This window comes from Octopus bimaculoides, chromosome 18 (assembly GCF_046866305.1).
Source record: "Octopus bimaculoides isolate indiv1 chromosome 18, ASM4686630v1, whole genome shotgun sequence".
Classification (NCBI taxonomy): Eukaryota; Metazoa; Mollusca; class Cephalopoda; order Octopoda; family Octopodidae; genus Octopus; species Octopus bimaculoides.
In genome coordinates this window covers 12,437,610-12,458,654 of record NC_142945.1, presented here as the reverse complement: position 1 = coordinate 12,458,654, position 21,045 = coordinate 12,437,610, and the positions used below count along the sequence as shown (strand labels likewise).

The 21,045-nt window shown below is 38.9% G+C and overlaps 3 protein-coding genes across 7 annotated transcripts in view; 2 read left to right on the top strand and 1 right to left on the bottom strand.

Moving 5' to 3' along the window:
- Window positions 1-14,871, bottom strand: part of LOC106868648 (uncharacterized) — a 33,669-nt gene extending 18,798 nt beyond the window's left edge. The window contains exon 1 of the mRNA XM_089365782.1: window positions 14,750-14,871. The gene's annotated coding sequence lies outside the window, so the exon portion shown is untranslated. The remainder of the gene's footprint in view (window positions 1-14,749) is intronic.
- LOC106868666 (cytoplasmic polyadenylation element-binding protein) lies at window positions 4,300-9,924 on the top strand. Of its 2 annotated transcripts, none has more exons than XM_014914042.3 (13): window positions 4,300-4,452; window positions 4,645-4,814; window positions 4,906-5,007; window positions 5,111-5,168; window positions 5,262-5,430; window positions 5,528-5,753; window positions 5,880-5,993; window positions 6,084-6,146; window positions 6,254-6,381; window positions 7,372-7,570; window positions 8,803-8,897; window positions 8,983-9,179; window positions 9,265-9,924. In XM_014914042.3, the coding sequence occupies exons 2-12, from the start codon at window positions 4,688-4,690 to the stop codon at window positions 9,172-9,174; spliced, it is 1,473 nt and encodes a 490-aa protein (XP_014769528.1). In that variant the 5' UTR covers window positions 4,300-4,452; window positions 4,645-4,687; the 3' UTR covers window positions 9,175-9,179; window positions 9,265-9,924. The 2 variants fall into 2 exon arrangements, with proteins under 2 accessions (XP_014769528.1, XP_089221912.1); XM_089365786.1 differs by having other exon boundaries at window positions 4,404-4,452; window positions 4,610-4,814.
- The window catches only part of LOC106868646 (MYCBP-associated protein), a 53,385-nt gene continuing 46,589 nt past the window's right edge, over window positions 14,250-21,045 (top strand). The window contains exons 1-3 of one of the 4 annotated variants that reach the window (XR_016244942.1): window positions 14,250-15,113; window positions 15,770-15,861; window positions 18,839-18,900. Coding sequence is in view for 3 of the 4 variants with exons in the window: in XM_089365785.1 (XP_089221911.1) it covers window positions 15,081-15,113; window positions 15,770-15,861; window positions 18,839-18,900 (187 nt within the window). In the remaining variant the exon portion in view is untranslated. Of the gene's footprint in view, window positions 15,114-15,546; window positions 15,658-15,769; window positions 15,862-18,838; window positions 18,901-21,045 lie in introns of those variants that run through there. The other 3 variants (XM_089365785.1, XM_089365783.1, XM_089365784.1) reach the window with 3 other exon arrangements.

Genomic DNA, 21,045 nt, shown 5'->3' with positions numbered 1-21,045 from the left:
TGATGCTATACGTAAATGTAACTTTGAAAAGCTATATACATCGCTTCCAAGAACAATAACAACAACCGAGTCACCAAGCCTTGTCTCATGTGATTTTCACTTATTTCCAAATTTGAAGCACCAATTTGAAAGGCGGATAATTATCTTGTGATGAAGAACCGCATTCGGCTACTGAACAGAGGTAAGTTAAACAGGACAAAACAGCTCTATTTACATGACATTAAGCAATTAAAGCAGTTGTGCAATCGATTTGGAAAATGTATTATTGAAGTTAATGGGAATTTTGATGGTAAATAAAAGTATTTGCCGAAAAATAAATAAAAATGAAATTAAAACAAAACAAAAAACAATTCTTTCCTCCTATCACGTCATTAAGAATATCGAATTCAGAACATATGGAACATCTCTTGCAGTTAGAATATTTACTTTCATCCTTTTAGTTTGTAAGCACCAATCATATTGTCATCAACTTTGCCTTCATTTACCTCGGGTTTCATGAAATATGCATTAGTAATAAACTGGGAGTAAGTCAGTCATGCACTTAAACTAAAAGAAGTAATCATATAAAAATAAATAAATGCTTTTGTGTTATTTATGTTTCACTATTCCAAGAAAAAAAAAATATTATTGCACATTTGGTTCCTGGAAAAAAATTGACTTCTATAAAAATCAACATGTGTCATAAGATATCACAAAGGCAATGACAAATTGCGCATAGTTGACATCATCAAAAAATAACAGGACATGACCGTTCATGCTAAGTGCATCTAACGTTCGTTAAGGACTGGTCATGATCACCTACTCGCGTCGACAAAATGGCCTTTCCCGCATTCGCTGATTATTGTTATTATTATTGTAGTAAAGGCGGCGAGCTGGCAGAATCGTTAGCACGCCGAGCGAAATGCTTAGCGGTATTTCGTCTGCCGTTACGTTCTGAGTTCGAATTCCGCCGAGGTCGACTTTGCCTTTAATCCTTTCGGGGTCGATGAATTAAGTACCAGTTACGCGCTGGAGTCAATGTAATCGACTTAATCCCTTTGTCTGTCCTTGTTTGTCCCCTCCATGTTTAGCCCCTTGTGGGCAGTAAAGAAATAAGAATCGTTAGTACACCGGACAAAATGCTGAGCCGGTATTTCGTCAGTCGTTACGTTCTGAGTTCAAATTCCGCCGTGGTCGACTTTGCCTTTCATCCTTTCAGGGTCGATAAGTTAAATACCAATGAAACACTGGGATCGATATAATCAGCTAGTCCCTTCCCACCAAAATGTCATGCCTTGTGCCTTTCGTAGAAAGGATTATAATTATTATTAAGGCGGCAAGCTAGCAGAATTGTTTGCACGCCGGGAAAAATGCGTAGCGATATTTCGTCCGTATCTACGTTCTGAGTTCAAATTCTGCCGAGACCAACTTTGCTTTTCATCCTTTCGGGGTCGGTAAAATAAGTGCCACTTGAACACTGGGGTCGATGTAATCGACTTAACCCCCTCCCCTGAAATTGCTGGCCCTGTGCCAAAAATTGAGACCGTTATTATTGTGGTAAAGGTGACGAGTTGGCAGAATCGTTAGCACGCCGGACAAAATGCTTAACAGCATTTCGTTCGTATCTAAATTCTGAGTTCAAATTCTGCCAAGGTCGACTTTGCCTTTCATCCTTTCGGGGGTCAATAAAATAAAGTACTAGCTGAGCACGGGGGTCAATATAATCGACTAACCCCCCCCCCCCCCACCCCCCACGAAATTTCAGGCCTTGTGCCTATAATAGTAAAGATTGTTTTTATTGTAGTAGTAGTAGTTGTTTAGGTTGAGGTTAGTATTGATGGAACAGATCAATGGTTAAAGCATTCCAGCCAGAATTAGTCCACTTTTTTTTTCTCCAGCTGTGGTTAAGAAGTTCGCTTTACAGTCATATGGTATCGGGTTCAATCCCACGGCAAGGCATCTTGAGCAAGTGTCTCCTACTATAGCCTCTGGCCGACCGATGTCTTGTGAGTGAATTTGGTAGACGGAAACTGTGTGGAAGCCCATTATATATATATATATATATATATATATATATATATGTGTGTGTGTGTGTGTGTCTTTGTGTGTGTATTTGTCTCCTCCCCACCACACATCATGACAACTGGTGTTGGTTTGTTTACTTTCCTGTCATGTAGCAACTCGCTAAGATGGCTTATAGAATAAGTACCACACTTTAAAATAAGTACTGGGGGTCGATTTTCGACTAAAATCCCTCCAAGCGGTGCCACAGTTCAATGACTGAAACAAGTACAGAGAAAAAGAAGAAAAGCATTGTATAACCCTGGGATACTTCAATTCCCCCCACCCCCGTCCCCCAATATATCCATTCTTAAAAGATAACAGGATGTAATTTGGAGGAGTTTGGCTACTATTTCTAGCAGGTGGAGCAACCCAGTTGAGAGTCTCTCGTCAGCTCGTTGATCGCAGTTGTCGAACGAGTAGCCGTTTACGCTATCAATTCAGTAGTCATTTGTGATCGACTTCACTTCGGAATATGAGGAACAACTGATCACACGTTGCTCGACTTTACAAACCGAATAATGTCTATTTTTTTATGAATATAAAGAGATTTGATAAAGGGCAATATTGGAATTAAATTTCTCTGTTATGGGATCTTGTATGTCAGGGATGGCTGTAGGCGGGTCACTGCGGTGTTGTCTGTTCGCCATCCTTTTGATATCAACTCGCCTGAGACCGACCCGCGTTGGATTTCAGGTGAGTGATCGAAATGGAGGGGTATGCAAGACTATTTCTATATATATCTCCCCGCCTAAAAAAAAAAAAAATGAAAAACAGAAAAATCCTTTCTACTATCGGCACAAAGCTGAAATTTTGAGGGAGGGAACTAGTCGATTACATCCACTCCAATGTTTCACTGGTATTTAATTTACCGACCCTGAAAGGATGAAAGGCAAAGTGGACCTCTACAGAAGTTGAACTCAAAACGTGCAAGCCGACGAAATGCCGCTAAGCATTTTACCCGGTGTGCTAGCGATTCTGCCAGCTCACCGCCTTAATAATAATAAAGGCATAAGGCCTGAAATTTTTGGGGAGGGGTTAAGTAGATTACATCGATCCCAATACTCAACCGGTACTTAATTTATCGATCCCGAAAGGACGAAAGACAAAGTCGACCTCGGCGGAATTTGAACCCAGAACGTAGTGACGGGCGAAATACCGCTTAGCATTTCGTTCAACGTAATGGACGTCCATTTTTTATTATTTAACCTTAAACCATAACTCTAAAATATAACCATAAAACCTTAAACCATATATCTTGACAAGTTACAGCTTGATACATCTTTCGAAACAGTGGAGGTGTTGGAGAGGCAAAAATGGATCGCATTTTTGTGTGATGGACATCCCCGATGTTTAAAACACTTCTGAAAGAATGTTCGTAAAAGGTCAAAATTAAAAAATCACGGCAAGTTGCGTAAGAGAGGGAGGAGTATGATGAAGTGGGGGAGGAGGGAGAGGAGGGGGAGAAGGGGCTTAAAAAAGTAGAAATCTTGAAAAACCATTTTTTTACCGGTTTGTAATCAATCATTAAAACTATGATTGATTTTTATCATAGTTTTACAGTACGGACAGTCCAAATCTGCCATTTATTTCTGCTTATAATTTCAAAATAATTTTTGAAATCATTCGAAATTCACTAACAAGGCATTGGTCAACCGAAGACTATAGCCACTAGCGTAGCTAGAGTGTGTGCTGCCCGGGACGGCCTTTCCGTTTGTCGCCCACGGACCCCACAAAAGACACATATTGCCTACAGCAATAACCTACAACAGGATGAAAAATGCCGTCTCTTTAAAAGTGCCGCCCCTTTAAAAGTGCCGCCCGGGGCGGACCCCCCTATCATACCCCTTTGTTACGCTAGTGGCTGTAGCAGAAGATACTTGTCGAAGGTGCCACGCAGTGGGAGTGGACCCGAAACCAGATGATTGCAAAGCGTAAAAAAAATTTAGCCTTTTCTTCACTGAACCCCAGAAATCTGTTTCGAATTTAAGTGAAACCATCACTATTGCCGCGAAAGGTAAAGGGTTTTATATCTGTAACATGGAAAAAACAAACAAACAAATATTTGGTTTCTCGGAATATAGGGCCTGTATGTCCACCTGCTCAGAGAGAGAGAGAGAGAGAGAGGGGGGGAAGAGAAGCAGCGTCTCAGACAGTAACTCGATTCGAAACTATAACAGTATTCTTGCAACAGCCATAGCTAAAACGGTTTCAGAAGTTCAGAGCTGCTGTTGCTAGCAAGCTACAAAGTATATGAAACAGTTTTGCAAAGCATGTAGTTTATGCAAATTAGCTTGATTCTCACTGTCTTATACTCATAAATAAATTTGTAATGAGTAATAATAAAATACCTAGAGTGGTTGACGACGGTGAAAACAACGGGACTGATTTTATTCGCGGGCAGAATTTACTGTAAATATTACTCTTTTGCTTAGATAATGAATTTTGGCATTTTAAAATGTATAAAAGCGTGTAGCTTATACTTTTATAACATTGGAGTAATCTCGTTTATGTTGACATCTTTGAAATCTGTTATTAAAATCTGTTTTTTTTTTCTTTCTGGGACTAGCTTTTTTTTTTTTTTTTATATCTGTTTAATTGCAGACATCTCCAAGTGTTAACATAAAACAGACAAACAAGCCAAAACATGGACCCAGACAGTTTCAATAACGGCTGTAATTACGAAATCATGCAAAGAATCAACTCTTTATTGGACAATACTTTAGATTTGACGACCCTAACTTCTGGTACGATGCCAACAGAACAATTTCGAGGTATTATTTCAAATTGTTGTTGCAAAAAAAAAAAAAAAAAAGATTTTTCAATTCGCGTAAAACTCAACAAACGTGGTCTTTATATTTTCAGATTCTGCCGACCCTTACTCTTTCTCATCAAGAGTTTCTCCTTCAAGTCCTTCAAACACATATTATCCGTTTAGTACTTCGCAGTCAGGCAGCAGCACTTCGTGTAAATTTCTTTCTTGTCGATTTTATTTAATTTTTTATAAACTTTTATTCTTATTTTTTCAATAAAACTGAAAACTAACACAACCTTTTGAAATTTCTTACAGATTATACACCAGAACGATACCAAAGCATGCGTGCAGATTCGTCACACAATTCTTCCAGGTTACTCTTATATTTTAACTTCCAAAGTTATCGTACAACCGATCAATAGGATTTAATGCTCTCTATATTTTTGTGGTGTTCTTTTTCTTTCAGCGACTATGGCTCGCTTTCGCCTTTAAGCCCTTTCTCTGAATGTCGGTCTCCAGTGGAGGGAATTTTCTATAACCAAAACTCCAAGTCTCTTTTACAACCGATACGTTCTGACTACGAGAAGTCTCTCTACCCTGATAGCATTGACACTTCCACCCTGGTAGAATTAATGGTAAATACCAATGTATTAAAATTTTATCGCATTTTTTCGAGCAGATAGAATGAATCATTATTGCTAGACGAATGACATTTTGGCTAAAATTTTTCAGAACTCTCTTAATGTTGGCTCTAATAACCAATATGAAGCTGACACCTTGCCATTACCTCATCCTAGCCAACTAGCAGTATCATCGGCTGTAGCAAATGCTACGGCCCTCTTACCTTCGACATCTATGGACATTTTGACCGACAGAAGATGGGCTGTGAATCCTTTGTATTACAGACCAGACCCACTCGCCGTTGATCGGGCGGCCAAGCTACATAAAAATGCAGCAGGTTAGTCACTCATTATCATTGAAGACCAATATCCCTGAAAAATGATTGTAAAATCTCCTCCACCCCAACCGAAAAAAACCCCTCCTGAATCGAGATGAATTTTCTTTTTTTTTTTGTTTTACACAGCTGTCTGTGAAGCCAGCTGCACCTGGAGAGGTCAACTACCACCTAGAAATAATAAAAATCCTTCCTATTCCTGTAAAGTATTTTTGGGTGGTGTACCATGGGATATTACTGAAGGTAATCAGTTTAAGTTTTACTGTCGTATTTTTTTTTAGTTTAAAAATAAAGTAAATTTTATGTAAACGGTCCTGGATTTTCTCATTCTAGCCGGCCTCCAAGCTACATTTAACAAGTTTGGTGGAATGAAAATTGAATGGCCCGGCAAAGACGGTGAGTTAAACTTTAGCTCCATTGTTTTGCAATTAGCGAAAACTGGTTTCTGCGAATGTATTGTTTTCCTTCAGATTACCTGTATGATGACGCCATTTGTATTTTAGGCTACGTTTACTTGTTGTACGAAACGGAGAAATCGATTCGCGGTTTACTGCAAGCATGCACCCAAGATTACACCAACGGCAACGAGTATTATTACAAGATTTCCAGTAGAAGAATTCGATCAAAAGAGGTAATTTATTTACGAACTTTTCAAAATTTGATAAGTGACATTTTAACTTTCTGTAAGTAACTTTTCTGAAGGTCTTTCGACGAAACTTTCGTTTAATAGCAAAATAACTTATACTCTTAACAAGCTTTTTGGTCTTTCTGTTTGCCTAAGCAGACCATCACTTGTGCCAAAGGATTTTTTTTACATTAAAAATATTAAATGTTTAGAAACTAAACGATCTTTAATCCAAAATACAGGGTAGAGACAGTAGTTATGAGCCTACTTAAGTATTCTATTTTTTTTTTCCAATTGGTCGGTATTATACTTTAGTCGGCACTGCTTAGAGGTCCCGGTGCATCGACGTAACGATGTTGTTACAATGCACACTCCTTAGTTTTAGGGTTACGTAGATATGTCGGGACCTCTGTATTTAAGTAGTACCCTTTGGCCTGTTCGAAATCCTCATTAATTCTGCCAGCTGTACACCTATTTTTAACCATTTTTGTTTGTGTGCATACACTTTTTCCCTTCACGTTATAACAATTTAGACTTTCGAGAGCAAATTATTTTTGGAACGGCGGATCCCGCAGCGCGCATAATATAAAGAGCATATAAATATTGGTTTCAAATTTTGGCACCAGGATTGGAAGTAGATTACATCGACTTCAAAGCTCAATTGATAATTATTTTATCAACCCGAAAGGATGAAAGGCAATGTCAACCCCCGACTGCATTTGAACTGACGAAATACCGCTCACAATTTTGTCAGCTCGCTGCTTTAAGTATGTAAATACTGGGTTGAGAAACCTTTTTTGAAAAGTAGGCTTACCATGGAACTCGAACCCACATCTCGTGTCGTCATTTTACCTTGGGATAGATGTAGCTTCCTGCGTCACGGGAAGTCTTCCACTCCTTTTTCTATCCGAAAGGGATTTTCAACTAGATATTTACATGCTATTTATAGCTTTGTGTGCTTAGATCCACTGTCCAAAAAAATTATTTTTATTATAGGTTCAAGTGATACCGTGGGTGTTGAGCGATAGTAATTTTGTAAAGCAACCATCACAAAGACTGGACTCTACCAAGACGGTGTTCGTTGGGGCGCTGCATGGGATGTTGACAGCCGAAGCTCTTTCGAATGTCATGAGCGATTTGTTTGAAAATGTGGTATACGCTGGTATTGACACTGATAAACACAAATACCCTATAGGTAAGCTTATGCTCAAATATTTTCATAGAAACCATCGAGGTATATATTGTGTAACGAAAGGTATCTGCGACAAATACCAATTTGTCCTCACAAATTTTTAAAATCAAAATGTTAATTATCTGTAGTGACTTGGGATTCCCCAATTTTAAAACGTGATTGAATTAGTGGCAGATTGGTTGTTATTCCTTTGATTATTGATGCAGAAGTTTGCAACACCTTTTTAATTTCAAGAATATACGTTATTGCTTTAATATTAGCGGTTTTCGGACGTTTTTATGCTGTTATTTGCTCAACATAATCAGAGGTAACGAGAAACCTATGCCAAGGATAGAAAACCATTTTTTTTCGTTTTTATCTAGGGTGAGATTGCGAGTGCGTAAGAAAATGCCGTAGGTAGAATGTACGCTGAGAAAAATGAAACTTTAATGATTAACGTATGAAACCTTAAACATTTCCTCAGTCGTAAGACTTCATCAGAACGTGGCTTCAAATTCTAATGCAGGTGGAAGTGTACTCGCGTGGTAAGGGCTCCTCAGCACTATATTAACTTGATCTGCTGGAAATAGTAGCCAAATCTCCATATTTCTCTTAAAACATCTGCTGCTCCAGGACTTATGTCTTGAAGCCACAGACACGTCACTCTCGTCTGGAACGTTTTGATCAGTCCTGCTTGACCAGAGCTAAACTTAACGGCTACATTAGGCATCTATTGCTCGTGTGTGAGGAATAGTGATAGTCTGCATCGACCAAGTTAATGTCTCTCGTTTCACTCAGATGGCGATCAGGCTGGGGCACCGCCTCGAAGAAGTTTAGTCGAACGAATATACCCCAGTACTTATTCAGTTTTTCTGCCGTACCGTTAAGTTAAGGCGTAAACACACTAATTGTCGAGCAGTGGTCGCACTCACTTACGTAATACGGGCTTCTTTCAGTTTCCGTTTACCAAATCCCCTCATAAGGGTTTGGTCAGCCAGAGGCTATAGACACTTGCCAAAGGTGCCATGCAGTGGCATTGAGCTCGGAACCATGTGGTTGGGAAGCAAATTTCTTTCCACACAGCCTTATATGTGAATTGGATTTGCTTGAACCAAGCGTAATCTACTAGGACTATAAGCAATCATTTAAAATATATCAACTTGTATATGAGTTTGTTTCCTCTGATTCAATACGAATACATACGTTTGAATACAATAGATTTTGAAGTAATTCTCAATTTGATTTTTTTCCTCAAGGATCGGGACGCGTGACATTTAGTACCCGTAGAAGTTTCATGAAAGCTGTCCAAGCAGCATTTGTGGAAATCAAAACTCCTAAATTTGTCAAAAAGGTACATTTTTTTTAACTTTAAAAAATCCTTCATTATCAAAAATGATTTTCTCTAAATAATTGAAGAAATCGTTTATATATTATAGGTTCAAATAGATCCATATCTAGAAGACTCTCCTTGTACTCTCTGTATGAATCAAACGGGGCCGTATTTTTGTCGTGATCTGCAGTGCTTTCGTTACTTCTGTCGTAAATGTTGGTATATACAGCACAATTCAGAATACTTACTTCACCATAAGCCACTCACAAGAAACAGTAAACCAGGGAATGGTATCTGACCTTGGTAAGTCCCAACTGTCTTTGTGTATGTGTGTGTGTATGTTCTTATTTTTGGAATTACGTAATAAAACGTATTTTTTGTTTTGCAGTGATTTCTGGAATTCCAAAGAACCACATTGAAGGAAAGTGACTTCTCGGAATTCCGAGTATATACTGCATTAAAATGCAGCTTTTTAACTGGTCGTTGATTCATAATTTTCTGTTGAGGAATTTTGAAGCAGTTAGTAACTTCGGTTAATTTAAAAGCCCAATGGATTCTCGAGATTACGCTCAGTGAGGGTATTGTTTTGTTTGGAATATGGAGAAATGCTTAATCACAAACCTGAAAAACTTTGTCATTTCCACTGTTTTATTTTTCACTAGTTTTATTTTTGTGTTCGATCGTTTTAAAATTTCTACTAACTCACCCTGGCGATATCGTCCAGCGTTCTTTAACTATCTTTATTTTAGAAAAGAAATAAAAATTTTACTTGTTAGTTTTACCAGCATGTCTCATTCCAATATAGCTGCAGATATTTTTATGGCAGGTCACAGGTCGATTAATCGAGGCTTGTCGACTGTCGTACAAACGCTAGTTTCTAAAAATTTTTTACTAGATACGAAAGAAAATTTTAAGCTGGTAATTTTTAACTCATTTTGGTTTGCTGTTAGTTCAGGTAAATGTCGCTTTGCTGTAAGGATCTTTTTGTTACTAATATTTCCACTATTGTATTCATTACAAACTTTCTGAATAAAGTCATGAAACTTAATTGGCGTTTATCTTTTTTGTAGCTGACATTTGTGAAATTTGCATTTTCTGTTCTGTTTGCGGACATTAAAATGCTCCAATAGTTTTACTTCGGAAATTTTAATCTTGCTCTGTATAACTACTTTTTTTTTTTTTTTTTAAATTTTTTTTTTTTATACACACGTCGACTGTTCAAATTTTCAGGACATCAAGTCTTTCAATTATATCAAATCATTGAACTTTTAAATTTTGAAGTAACTGAAACTGTGCTTAGGATTTACTTAAATCAGTACTGGTATTCTACTCCTTGGAATTGACAAATTACGTACCATTTACACCAAAACATCGACTTGGGCTTTAACTTGGCAAGACGTGTTCAGTATAATGGATACTGCCCTTCCTTTTGTGATTTTAAACTAATGAAATCCAACTGCTCTGTCTCCCGAACGACGAAGCTACGCATCGGCCCTCTCCATTCTTCTCTATGGAGCAGAAACGTGACCTTCCTCGAAGACCTTGGCAAAGACGATCGACGGCTCTGATAGCAGAACCCTGGGAACATCTGATTGTTCCATCTGGTCTCCAAAGAACTGCATACGCGCACACATCAACTTGCAGTTCATATAGCGATACGTCGCATGCGCTGGTACGGACGCTTCCTGTCTCCCGCCAGATCATTCTACCAGGCCTTTATTCTCATCCGATGTAACAACTGCGGACTGGAGGAAGCCTCGTGGCAGGCCCCGCACAAAATGGCTGGACGGGATTGGGGTAGATCTCCGGAGTCTCAACGTCACCTTGGAGGATGCACAAGGGCTGCCACGACACCGCCGACGATGGAGAGCACTGGTCGACCTGATTGGCTCTACGCATGATGTCTCTGGGACCACTAACCGGGAATGACCCCAGTTTCATCAAGCAAGTGCATGAAGCGAAGCAAAATAGTCTGCAATGTAGGTCATTCTATCTAGAAAATCAGAAACGTGGAGTGGTTGAATTTGACGTGTATTTTTAGTTTAACACTTTCTCTTTTGATTTCGCATCGTACTTGACGGTAGAATTGAAATATTAAAGGAAGATTTCATTTTAATTTAATTCATCAATTACGGCAAGTGCTGGATAGCACATCTTCTAGATTAATCTGAACATATCGTGTGAGGAGGGTGGAATGTAAGCGGTCTACTTACTTGAGGTTTCTTTCGCTGTAGAAAGGCCGGAGCGATTAAACTTGAAGGTGGGCGGTGATCTGGCAGAATGGGTAGCACGCCGAGCGAAATGCTTAACGGTATTTCGTCTGCCGTTACGTTCTGAGTTCAAATTTCGTCGAGTTGGACCTTGCTTCTCATCCTTTCGGGGTCAATTAAGTACCAGTTGCGCACTGAGGTCGTTGTAATTGACTTAATCCTTTCGTCTGTCCTTGTTTGTCCTCTCTGTTTAGCCGCCTGTGGGCAATAAAGAAATGAATTAGACTTGATATTTCGATACCAGTTATCTGGGTAGTTCTGGAATTATGATCTATATTGGTGGTCACTGAAGGTTGTTTGACGACAGAGATCTAGCTTGAGATTTAGACGTAAATGAACAATTTGTGAACCGAACATTTTTCTTTTGGATTATTTGTAGAATTGAAACGGTTGACGTATTGTCTTCACATTTCGATAAAAAAAAAATATTTACAGTAAACTAAGTAATGGATAGTACAGCAGAGAAGCCTCTACGTGATCATTCATATTGCTAAAGATAGCAACCAAATTCCCTCAACACGTCTTAAGCCACCGGACAATATATAGATGGAATACCTTTTTTTTAATGCGAAAAGACCTATTAATGATTGGGATTTTCCTACAAAGTAAGTCTTCCTCTATCGTTATAAGAATTTTTTTTTCTTTTTTATTACTAAATCGTTCCTTCACCATCTAGCACATTCTCCGTAAGTAACTCAGACCGCACCTTATAAGGAATAAAATGTCTTCTGCAGTGTCCGCCTGACAAGTAAAAGGGCGTCAACGTATAGGCAGTTCAACAAGGAAACTTCAGCACAGTCGCTCGTCCTGCTGGAAATATAGGCCAAATCTGTCTCAGATCACACTCCCCAGTCTTAAACAGATAATGTGCTTCCAGGCAGGCAATGCGATTGGTAGCAGAAGTAGTATCACTCTTGGGTTCTATAGAGGGTTATTGCAGGAAAAGTGCAACGATGTTCTTGGAGAAAATCTGGGTGTCAACGATGACCAACTGAGCAGTCTATTTGGCAGGACTTTTGGACCAGGGCCCATGGATAACTTCCAAAAGTCCCTCGCCTGGCAGTGCTACCGAGGGGTGCTGCCTGTGCGGGATAAACTCTAACGCACGGAAGTGCTGTGAGCCGGGCCTGCCTGAGGTGCGCTCAGGGCAACGAAACTGTTCTGTACGCACTCTTCCACTGTCTGAGTATTGCTAACCTGTGGGTTTATGTCGAACAGCTACTGTCGTGTGTAGGACTGATCCTACTATCAGCTGAATCCATAGTGAAGATTGCCCCGCCGACCGCCTTTAACTGGGAGGGCGTGGGAGCATCTGATAGGAGAGGGTGTGCAAAAGCCTCATCAACCTGGTCTGACGCTTGCAACTGTCTGACGGATATCAACTAGACAACCCGAATGTGCCGACTTGGTCTAATCGCATCGGGTCGTCTAGTTCGTACTTAGAGTTTTCTGAAGGCCAGCGTATGCGGAGAGCATAGTGTCCACAATTCCACATAGTCAGCTACAAAGATCCACAAATTCGTGATTTGTATGGTCGACTTGGATTGGCTCCATAGACAGGGTCCCGGTTACTGGAAACTAAACGCGTCGTTAACGGCGTGCAAAGCTTAGAGAGACCGGACTAGTTTATTAGTTAAGCGGGCTTTGACGGGGGTCAATCATCAACAATAATTGGTGGTTTGCTCTCAAGAGGGCAACTAGAGCAGAATCAATTAGGTTTAGTAAGGTTCTAGCTGTAGAACGAAAGAAAACAGCGGGATTTAGTTAGAAAGCTAGACGAGGCTCTTAGGACAGGCATCGCAACCGACGCGTTGGCGGCCAGGTTGGCTTTCGACCAACACTTCGACGCCAGACACGAAGGCTGCTTTGTCAGAGCTAAGGCACGTTCGATAAGCGGGGAGTGGACTAAGGCCGCTAGATGGGTCCGCGTGGCAACAGGGCGACCATTCGGTCTTTGGTGAACCAGAATGGGCGTGAGGTGTTCGATCCGAAGCAGATGTGTGCGGCCTTTCAGCAGCACTTTGCTCGGCTGTTCGGGACGTGTGGTGGGACGGACAACGACACAGACTTCAGTGTGTACCTGGACGTCTTGCTGCAACTCTCGGTGAACGAGGCGGAGTGCTGCGATTGGTTTCAAAACGGGTGGACGTGTTTTCGAAAGCTGTAAGTTTTTACCCAATTTTCATTGTAAATTTTGTTAAACTCTTTGATATTTTTGAATTTCTGTGTAGCCAAGCCGACTGGGCTAATCGTTTAGGCGGAATTTTCCCCTTTTAACGGCGAATATCTCATCTTAAAATTTGAATTTTGTTTTTGAAACTCGTAGATTTTGAGAAAAATGTCTGAAGAGAACCGTAGGCTGTTCCCTTCTTTGTACACCACACCCTCTGCAGACGGATGACAACAGAAGTCAAACGTGAAATGTAAACACACTATGCCCAATTCGCGCCTTAAAAGGCAACGAAGAAAAAATGAAACAGCGTTCTACCTCGTGCAGCGCAACAGAAGAAAATGAAGGCTGTTCTTTGGACCGCCTTTCAAATGTGCATTTCCCTGCTCTCACCACCACTATTGCTCCTACACCGGAGAGGGGGGAAGAGAGAAGGAACAAGATGTCTATCAGTGAGATCGAACACCAGCAACACCACAAAGACCAACACAAGCAACAACAACAAGATCAATTGTAACGGTTTCGCATCCGCAGCAACGCAAAGCTCGGAGGAAATCGATGTCACAAATGGACGATATAAAGAATGCTAAGGAGTTGTTAAGGAAGAATGGAAACTATGTCTTCCTTAACACTCTACAACAACTAATAAATGAGACAAATAAAAAGACCATCATATATAAAATTTTCAACGTGAAACACAAAAATGTAGAAGGGGCATCTCCACAGCAGTTGGAGATAGCTCTAAAGAGGAAGCGATTCGGCACTAGAAGTTCGCTTCCCAACAGAAAAGGACGCAAAGCAACATTCCACAGTACCCCCTAAAAACTGAGGATTTGCTGCTCGTGCCGACATACCTTGGTCGGCGCGTTACAAAATTTAAAATAGAGCAAGTGCCACTCGAACTCAATATATGCTGGCAAGTGGCAGCTGTCCTCTTAGACATAAAGGACAATGCCCCAATTCTAGAAGTGCATAAATTGCACGGTCAAAACTGGTCGGGTATGGGTAAGCAGCTTCTCGTTCAAATTGAACAAGAAAGCATAAATGCCATACCCGACTCCATAAATTTGCCAGACGGCACAAGGTTGCACGTTGCTGTGGACGGGCGATGACCAAAGTGGTACCTCTGCAGCAGCGAAAAACAATTTTTTTCTCAGCTTATTCTATCAGTTTCTTTTTGCCGAACTGTTACAGGACGTAAACAAACCAGCACCGGTGTCAAGCGGGAGTTGCGGGTGGAAGATACACTTATACATGCAGACCTGCACACATACATACATATATATACACACACACACACGTATACGACCCGTTTCTTTTAGTTTTCAACTACCAAATTCATTTGTAAAACTTTTGTCGACCCGGGGCTGTAGCAAAAGACACTTGCCTAATATGCCACGCGATGGGACTGAACTGGGAAGCGAACTTCTTACCACACCAGCCGTGTAAAATTAAAACGATGGGGTTGAGGGGAGAAGCTTCCTCCACTATCATCACCATTATCTCCGCTGCTACCGCCGCCGCAGAAGGAATTTACGAGAAAACCTCTTCCGCGTAGAATAAAATAAATAATAAATAAACAATAAGTAAAATATATGTATATATATATCGTAATCTCGCGAGAAGTGAGATGAATATCTCTATTTATGACGTTACCATGGTGATCAGCAACTAATATAGACATAAAACCATTCTGATTGTCGAGGATATTTATTTTATGTTAGTCTAATTTTAATTCATTTTTTTTCTATCTACACTGAGTCAATGACTACTGGACTTTCTGAAGTCATTTTACAGGTACAACAACTTCGGTTCTATTGTTTTGAAAGGAAACTTTCGTTCGTCCTGTTTTATTGTTATTCGTTTCTTTCAGCCGAGCCAAATTGCTGTGTTGACGTTATACATGCATGCATGCATGCATACATACATACACAGATACATACACACACATACATATACACATACACACATACACACACACATAATACACACACATACACACACACACACATAATACACACACATACACACACACACACATAAACACATTTGCGCATGTGCACGCACATGCACGCACGCACGCACACACACACACACACACACACACACACAAACATGAAGGGCTTCTTTCAATTTCTCTTTACCAGATCAATCACAAGGCTTTAGTTGGCCTAGGGCTATAGGAAAAGACATTCACCCAAGGTGCCCTGCAGTGGAACTGAGCCCAAAACCATGTGGCAGGGAAGCAAACATTTTACCACACAGCCAGTCTTGCACCTGCATTCTTTTATAATAATTCTTCAGATCTGGCTCACTAAAATTTCTGTTCTTTATTGCTAAGGTTATTATTCAAAAGAAGTGATGACTGTTTTACTTTTCTTTTCTTTTTTTTATTTTGTTTGTTTTCTGATTTTTCTGCCTACTTATCTGAGTTTCTATGTATTTGTCTCCAGCCACCAAGCATGACGGTAAGAACAGTAAAATCTAGGCAAGTTCTTGTGAAGAAGAAAATCTTGGCGGAAGTTAAGAAGAAAAAACAAAAACAGCAAGTATTCAATTATTTCATTCACGAGCCCTAATCAATGATGAATGTTTTGTGTACACACACACACACACACACACACACACACACATATATATATATATATATATATATATATATATATATATATACGGTTATCAATAGAAGAACACATGAAAACGAAAGTGTTGCTGAAGAGGTCACAGATGTGTGACGAAAGATTTCCAGATAATAGACATGAATTAAAATAATAAAATAAGAACCGTAGTGAATGAGTGAAGAAAAAAATATATAGTGCATGTGTTTATTTGGCAAAGAAAAAAAAACATCCATCCCCAAATATAACTATATATATATATATATATATATATAGAGCAATATAAAAATGTACAAGGTGTAAAGATACTGAAGATTCAAGTAATGTTTATATGCCAGCAAAATGTGGCAGTCCTACAAAAGACAATGTTACTGTTGTTTTAGCCCCCCCCCCCCCACACACACACATACATGTGTGTTTGTGTGTGTGTATGCATTAATTTTCTGCTCCCTCTTCCTAATATATATATATATGTATATATATATATATAAGTTTATGTATATATTAAAATTATCTCAGTTATTAAAACCTTTGATAATTTAAATATGTTAATAGTTACCAGAGGTAGCAAAATTACACTAAAAAACAAGATATCACAGCCGTTTTACAGGTAGAGATACCAAGTTAAAGTGATACATTTTGAGAAGATATGGATAATAATAATAAATGCAGCAAAACGCATATAAATAAAAGTTCCTTTAATTCCTACACATGTTTCAAAATAAATGTAAACAAGCGTTCTTATTCCTAAAGCCCATGGAATAATATCATTGACCCCTTTATATCTCTATGTAAACAAACCTTCTAACGGTCACTGATCATGTAACATCTCTGCTCGTAAGTTACCTCATCATTTCGTTTTTGTCTTGCTATTATATGTTTTATTATGAACTCCCTGAAGAGAAATATATGAGGAATCCCAGCAGCTCTTTCTTTTTTGTGAAAGAGGTCTCATTTATTTTGAAACATGTGTAGGAATTAAAGGAACTTTTATTTATATATGTTTTGCTCCATTTATTATTATTATCCAAATATATATATATATATATATATATATATATATATATATGTATGTAAAGGTAAGATCCAACGATAAAGGTATAGGAAGTTAGTACTAACGGAGTACCCCTTGTTTGGGTAATTACTACTTCCAAGGTTCTGCTACCCAGATCTGACCTTTCACCTCACCCCTACAATGTCATTCTAAAATTAAACAATCACACCATTGAAATCTCTAAGCTACAAGATAGTGCATGATAAATTCCAAACAATATGAATAGATAAATATTTATATTTGACAGAGTAATCTGAATGCTAAAGGGTTAAAGGTACATGTGTCTGTGGAGTACACAGCCACTTGCATGTTAATTTCGTGAGTGGGCTGTTCTGCTGATTGGATTGACCAAAACACTTATCATAAGCGACAGAGTGTCAGTGCTGTATGAATGTTTCATTGCATGTCTCTTCTTGCCTTTAGTCCTCCAATGTGGAGTAAAGGCCACTTATAATTGAATTCCATGTCGCATAATTTCTCGCTTCTGTACTTATACTCTGCCATGAATGTCCCCCTTTCTCTAGTTCCTTTTGTGTTGATCAACGCCACGAGTTCTTAGGCCTACTCCTCTTTCTATATCCATCCGTATTCCATTGTAAAGCACTTTTCGCTACATTTAGTGTGTCCTTTCTAATTGTGTTTCCAATCCACTTCCACTTTTTCTTAAATATTTACTCCCTAATCGAAACTTGATTCGTTCTTTGCCATAGCTCCATATTGTTTATGCGCTCGGGCCATCTGATTTTAAGTATACTACACAAGCACCTGTTGATGAATGATTGTATTTGCTTATTTGACTTAACTGTTGTTCTCCATGTCTCAGCCCCACACAATAACACCGTTTTTACGTTAGTGTTAAAAATTCTTATTTTGTTCTTTATTGAAATTACACTTGCGCTCCATACTTTTTTTAACAGGTGGAAAGTGGTCCTTGCCTTGCTTATTCTCATCTTAATATCTTCGTCGGTGCCGCCTGAGAACGTTATCTTACTACCTAAATGAAAGATTGATACTAGCAAAGTTTAGAACGTCTCATAAGCGGATTTTCATTGCATGTAACAACTTTGAATTCTGCAGGTTCAAATGAGGTTTGAGCTATAATAACTTGAGTGCTTTTGCTTCACATGACAGAAAACTAAGAGCTTAGAAAATCGCTGGAACACTAGCAGTTGTAGTAAAAATAAAAATAACAAACCTCTTTTTTTATATAATAACTATTTGGTTATCAGGCAAATATTTAATCATATTTCATACTACATTAGTTACATTAATTAATAACCCTGCTTACCACTTAGTATTGAAATAAATGATATTTGCATTAGAAGTAGCAATTAGAATTTCTTTGAAGTATATTAATTAGTATGTTGCATTTTAAGTGATGTATGAATTTAGTTAATGTGATGGTACCCAGTGACTTTCTATAGGCAAGGGATATAGTTGATTTGACTACCGCTAAGTATCTTTGAACTTGTAAACTGGTGGCATGAAACCAAATATGGGAATGCTTTTATTTTAGGATTTCACTTAGGCATTGTGATGGTCAATAAACATTTGTTAGAACTCAAAATATTTATGCTTTAGAATGGTGGTACTTAACTATTTGCTTTCCTATGAACCCCCTTTGGTTCCTATGTTACTCTACTGGGCCATCACATCATTGAAATCTCAAAGCTACAAGACTCAAAGCTACATGACTAATTCAAAACAGTTCAAACCAAGTGAAAAAATAAGCATTACATTTCACAGAGAAATCTGAATGCTAAAGGGTTAAATAAGTTTATAATTTCTTTTTTTCCTTTTCCATAAATATCCTCTTAATTTATAAATTATTTGATGTTTCATTACTTTAGGTCTGTGGTAACTAAAATTGCCGCTCCAGATGCTCATATCAAGTCTGACAACTTTATTCATGGTATGTTATTTTTTAAATAATTTTTTCAGATAATGGAACTTTGTTCTTACTTTATTCATAGTGAAAATCCTCATGTATTCATAGCTACTGCCTTATATATATATATCTGTATATATATATATATATATATATATCTCTTTTACTCTTTTACTTGTTTCAGTCATTTGACTGCGGCCATGCTGGAGCACCGCCTTTAGTCGAGAAAATCGACCTCAGGACTTGTTCTTTGTAAGCCTAGTACTTATTCTATCGGTCTCTTTTTGCCGAACCGCTAAGTTACGGGGATGTAAACACACCAGCATCGGTTATCAAGCGATGGTGGGGGGACAAACACAGACACACAAACACACATACATATATATACATATATATATATTTATATATATATATATATATATATATATATATATACAACGGGCTTCTTTCAGTTTGGTGGTGATAGTGGTGGTGGCGGCAGCGGCGGTGTGTGTGTGTGTGTGTGTGTGTGTGTGTATTTGTCTCCTTATCTTGACATGATGTGATTGTTGTAAATGAATGTCGTTCATTTCCGGTGTTCTGCAAAGACATGTCTGGCTATGGAGGAGCATTACCTTGCTTGGAAACATGTGAAGGTTGGCAACAGGGAGGGAACCTGACCATAGAAAATCTACCTCAGTAAACTCCATCCAACCCATGCCAGCATGGAAAAGTGGAGGATGATCACAACAACAATAATAATAATAATGTCATTCATTTTTAGTGACTCAACACATAAATGGAGGGATGGCGTTCAGGGTGTATTGACGGTGTGCTTCTAGGGCTCAAGCGTAACTAGAGTGGGGGGTGAAGGCAGTCTGCTCTAGGCAATGCTTTTATAAAGATGACACTTTTAGATCTGCTGTGTAGTCTTGTTTAGGCTTTGGAGCCCATGAGAGATGGGAATGGCAAACTGGAGGGCTGCCCCGGATGAAATATGCTCTAGCTATGCCACTGGAGTAGGAGTTGTTAGTGGTTTGGGAGTATTGTTGGGGCTCATTTGTTGATTAGATCTAATTTCATCTAGCTCTTATATTTCAAACTCTTATTCATTTTTGCCTGCCTATAACGACTGTCCTGAATAGCAAACAATAGGTTCATTGCAGTCACTAGTTAAGCAGTTAAGAACAGAAGCACCAATCACTATACGAGGGAACATACAAAGGTAATCCAAACGTCATAAACATCTTGACTACAAATGCTAACAGATTTTGTGAGATGTGACTCCTTAGATCTGGGATGCATTCATGTTGCATTGTATTTGTTGGTCATCTGGAAGAGCATGTTGGTGATGGTCAAGTTGCACGCATGGCCTTCTTCCTGTGTGTACACATCACACCTTCCCAGCCCTTGTAGTTACTTCCCTCTCTTGCAATGAAATTGCCAAATACCATAAACTTATCATTTGCAAGGGTAGAATTCACAATAGAGTCAAGGTACTCAGAGAACCCTTTTTTCAAAACTCAGAGTTGGTGAGGGTTGGAACACAGACACTGATAATGGTAGTGTGCTAAAAGGAAGAGGTAGGGAATCGAAGATTCATCAAGCACTCATTTATGCTAACAGAGATATCAGGCAGCTTTTGAAGTAGGCTATTCTAAATGATAAATCCAAGTCATGTGTCATATCCTGAATATTCTAGTCTTTGTCATCCCTCTTCCAAAACAATATGTCACCTTCTTCCAGTTCATATATCAACTTGTCATTGAAAAGTCATGACTCATCAAGAACAGCAATGTCAATTCTGCAGTGAGCCAATTTTCTTGCTATAAGGGTTGTTCTCTTGAGGTCTCATTGCTTCATCTTCATGCAAGAGAATGCATGCATTCCATATTCTGTCAATGTGTCCATAGCTGTCAATGTGTCCATAGCTGTCAATGTGTCCATAGCTGTCAATGTATTTATTTTCATCCACTGCTAGTGCCATGTAAAGCACCCAGCACACTCTATAAAGTGGTTGGCATTAGGAAGGGCATCCAGCCATAGGAACCATGCCAAAAGAGACAATTAGTGCCTGGACGGTTCTCCTGCTGGCTTATCAAACCATCCAACCCATGTCAGCATGGAAAAACGGATGTTAAACAATGATGATGATGATGATGATGATGATACAGTTAAGTGTCAGGTGCT

Coding starts and splice junctions, on each gene's coding strand:
- LOC106868666 (XM_014914042.3), top strand. CDS start 4,688: ATGGACCCAGACAGTTTCAATAACGGCTGTAATTACGAAATCATGCAA. Junction 4,815..4,905: donor GCCAACAGAACAATTTCGAG/GTATTATTTCAA, acceptor TTATATTTTCAG/ATTCTGCCGACCCTTACTCT. Junction 7,571..8,802: donor TAAACACAAATACCCTATAG/GTAAGCTTATGC, acceptor TTTTTCCTCAAG/GATCGGGACGCGTGACATTT.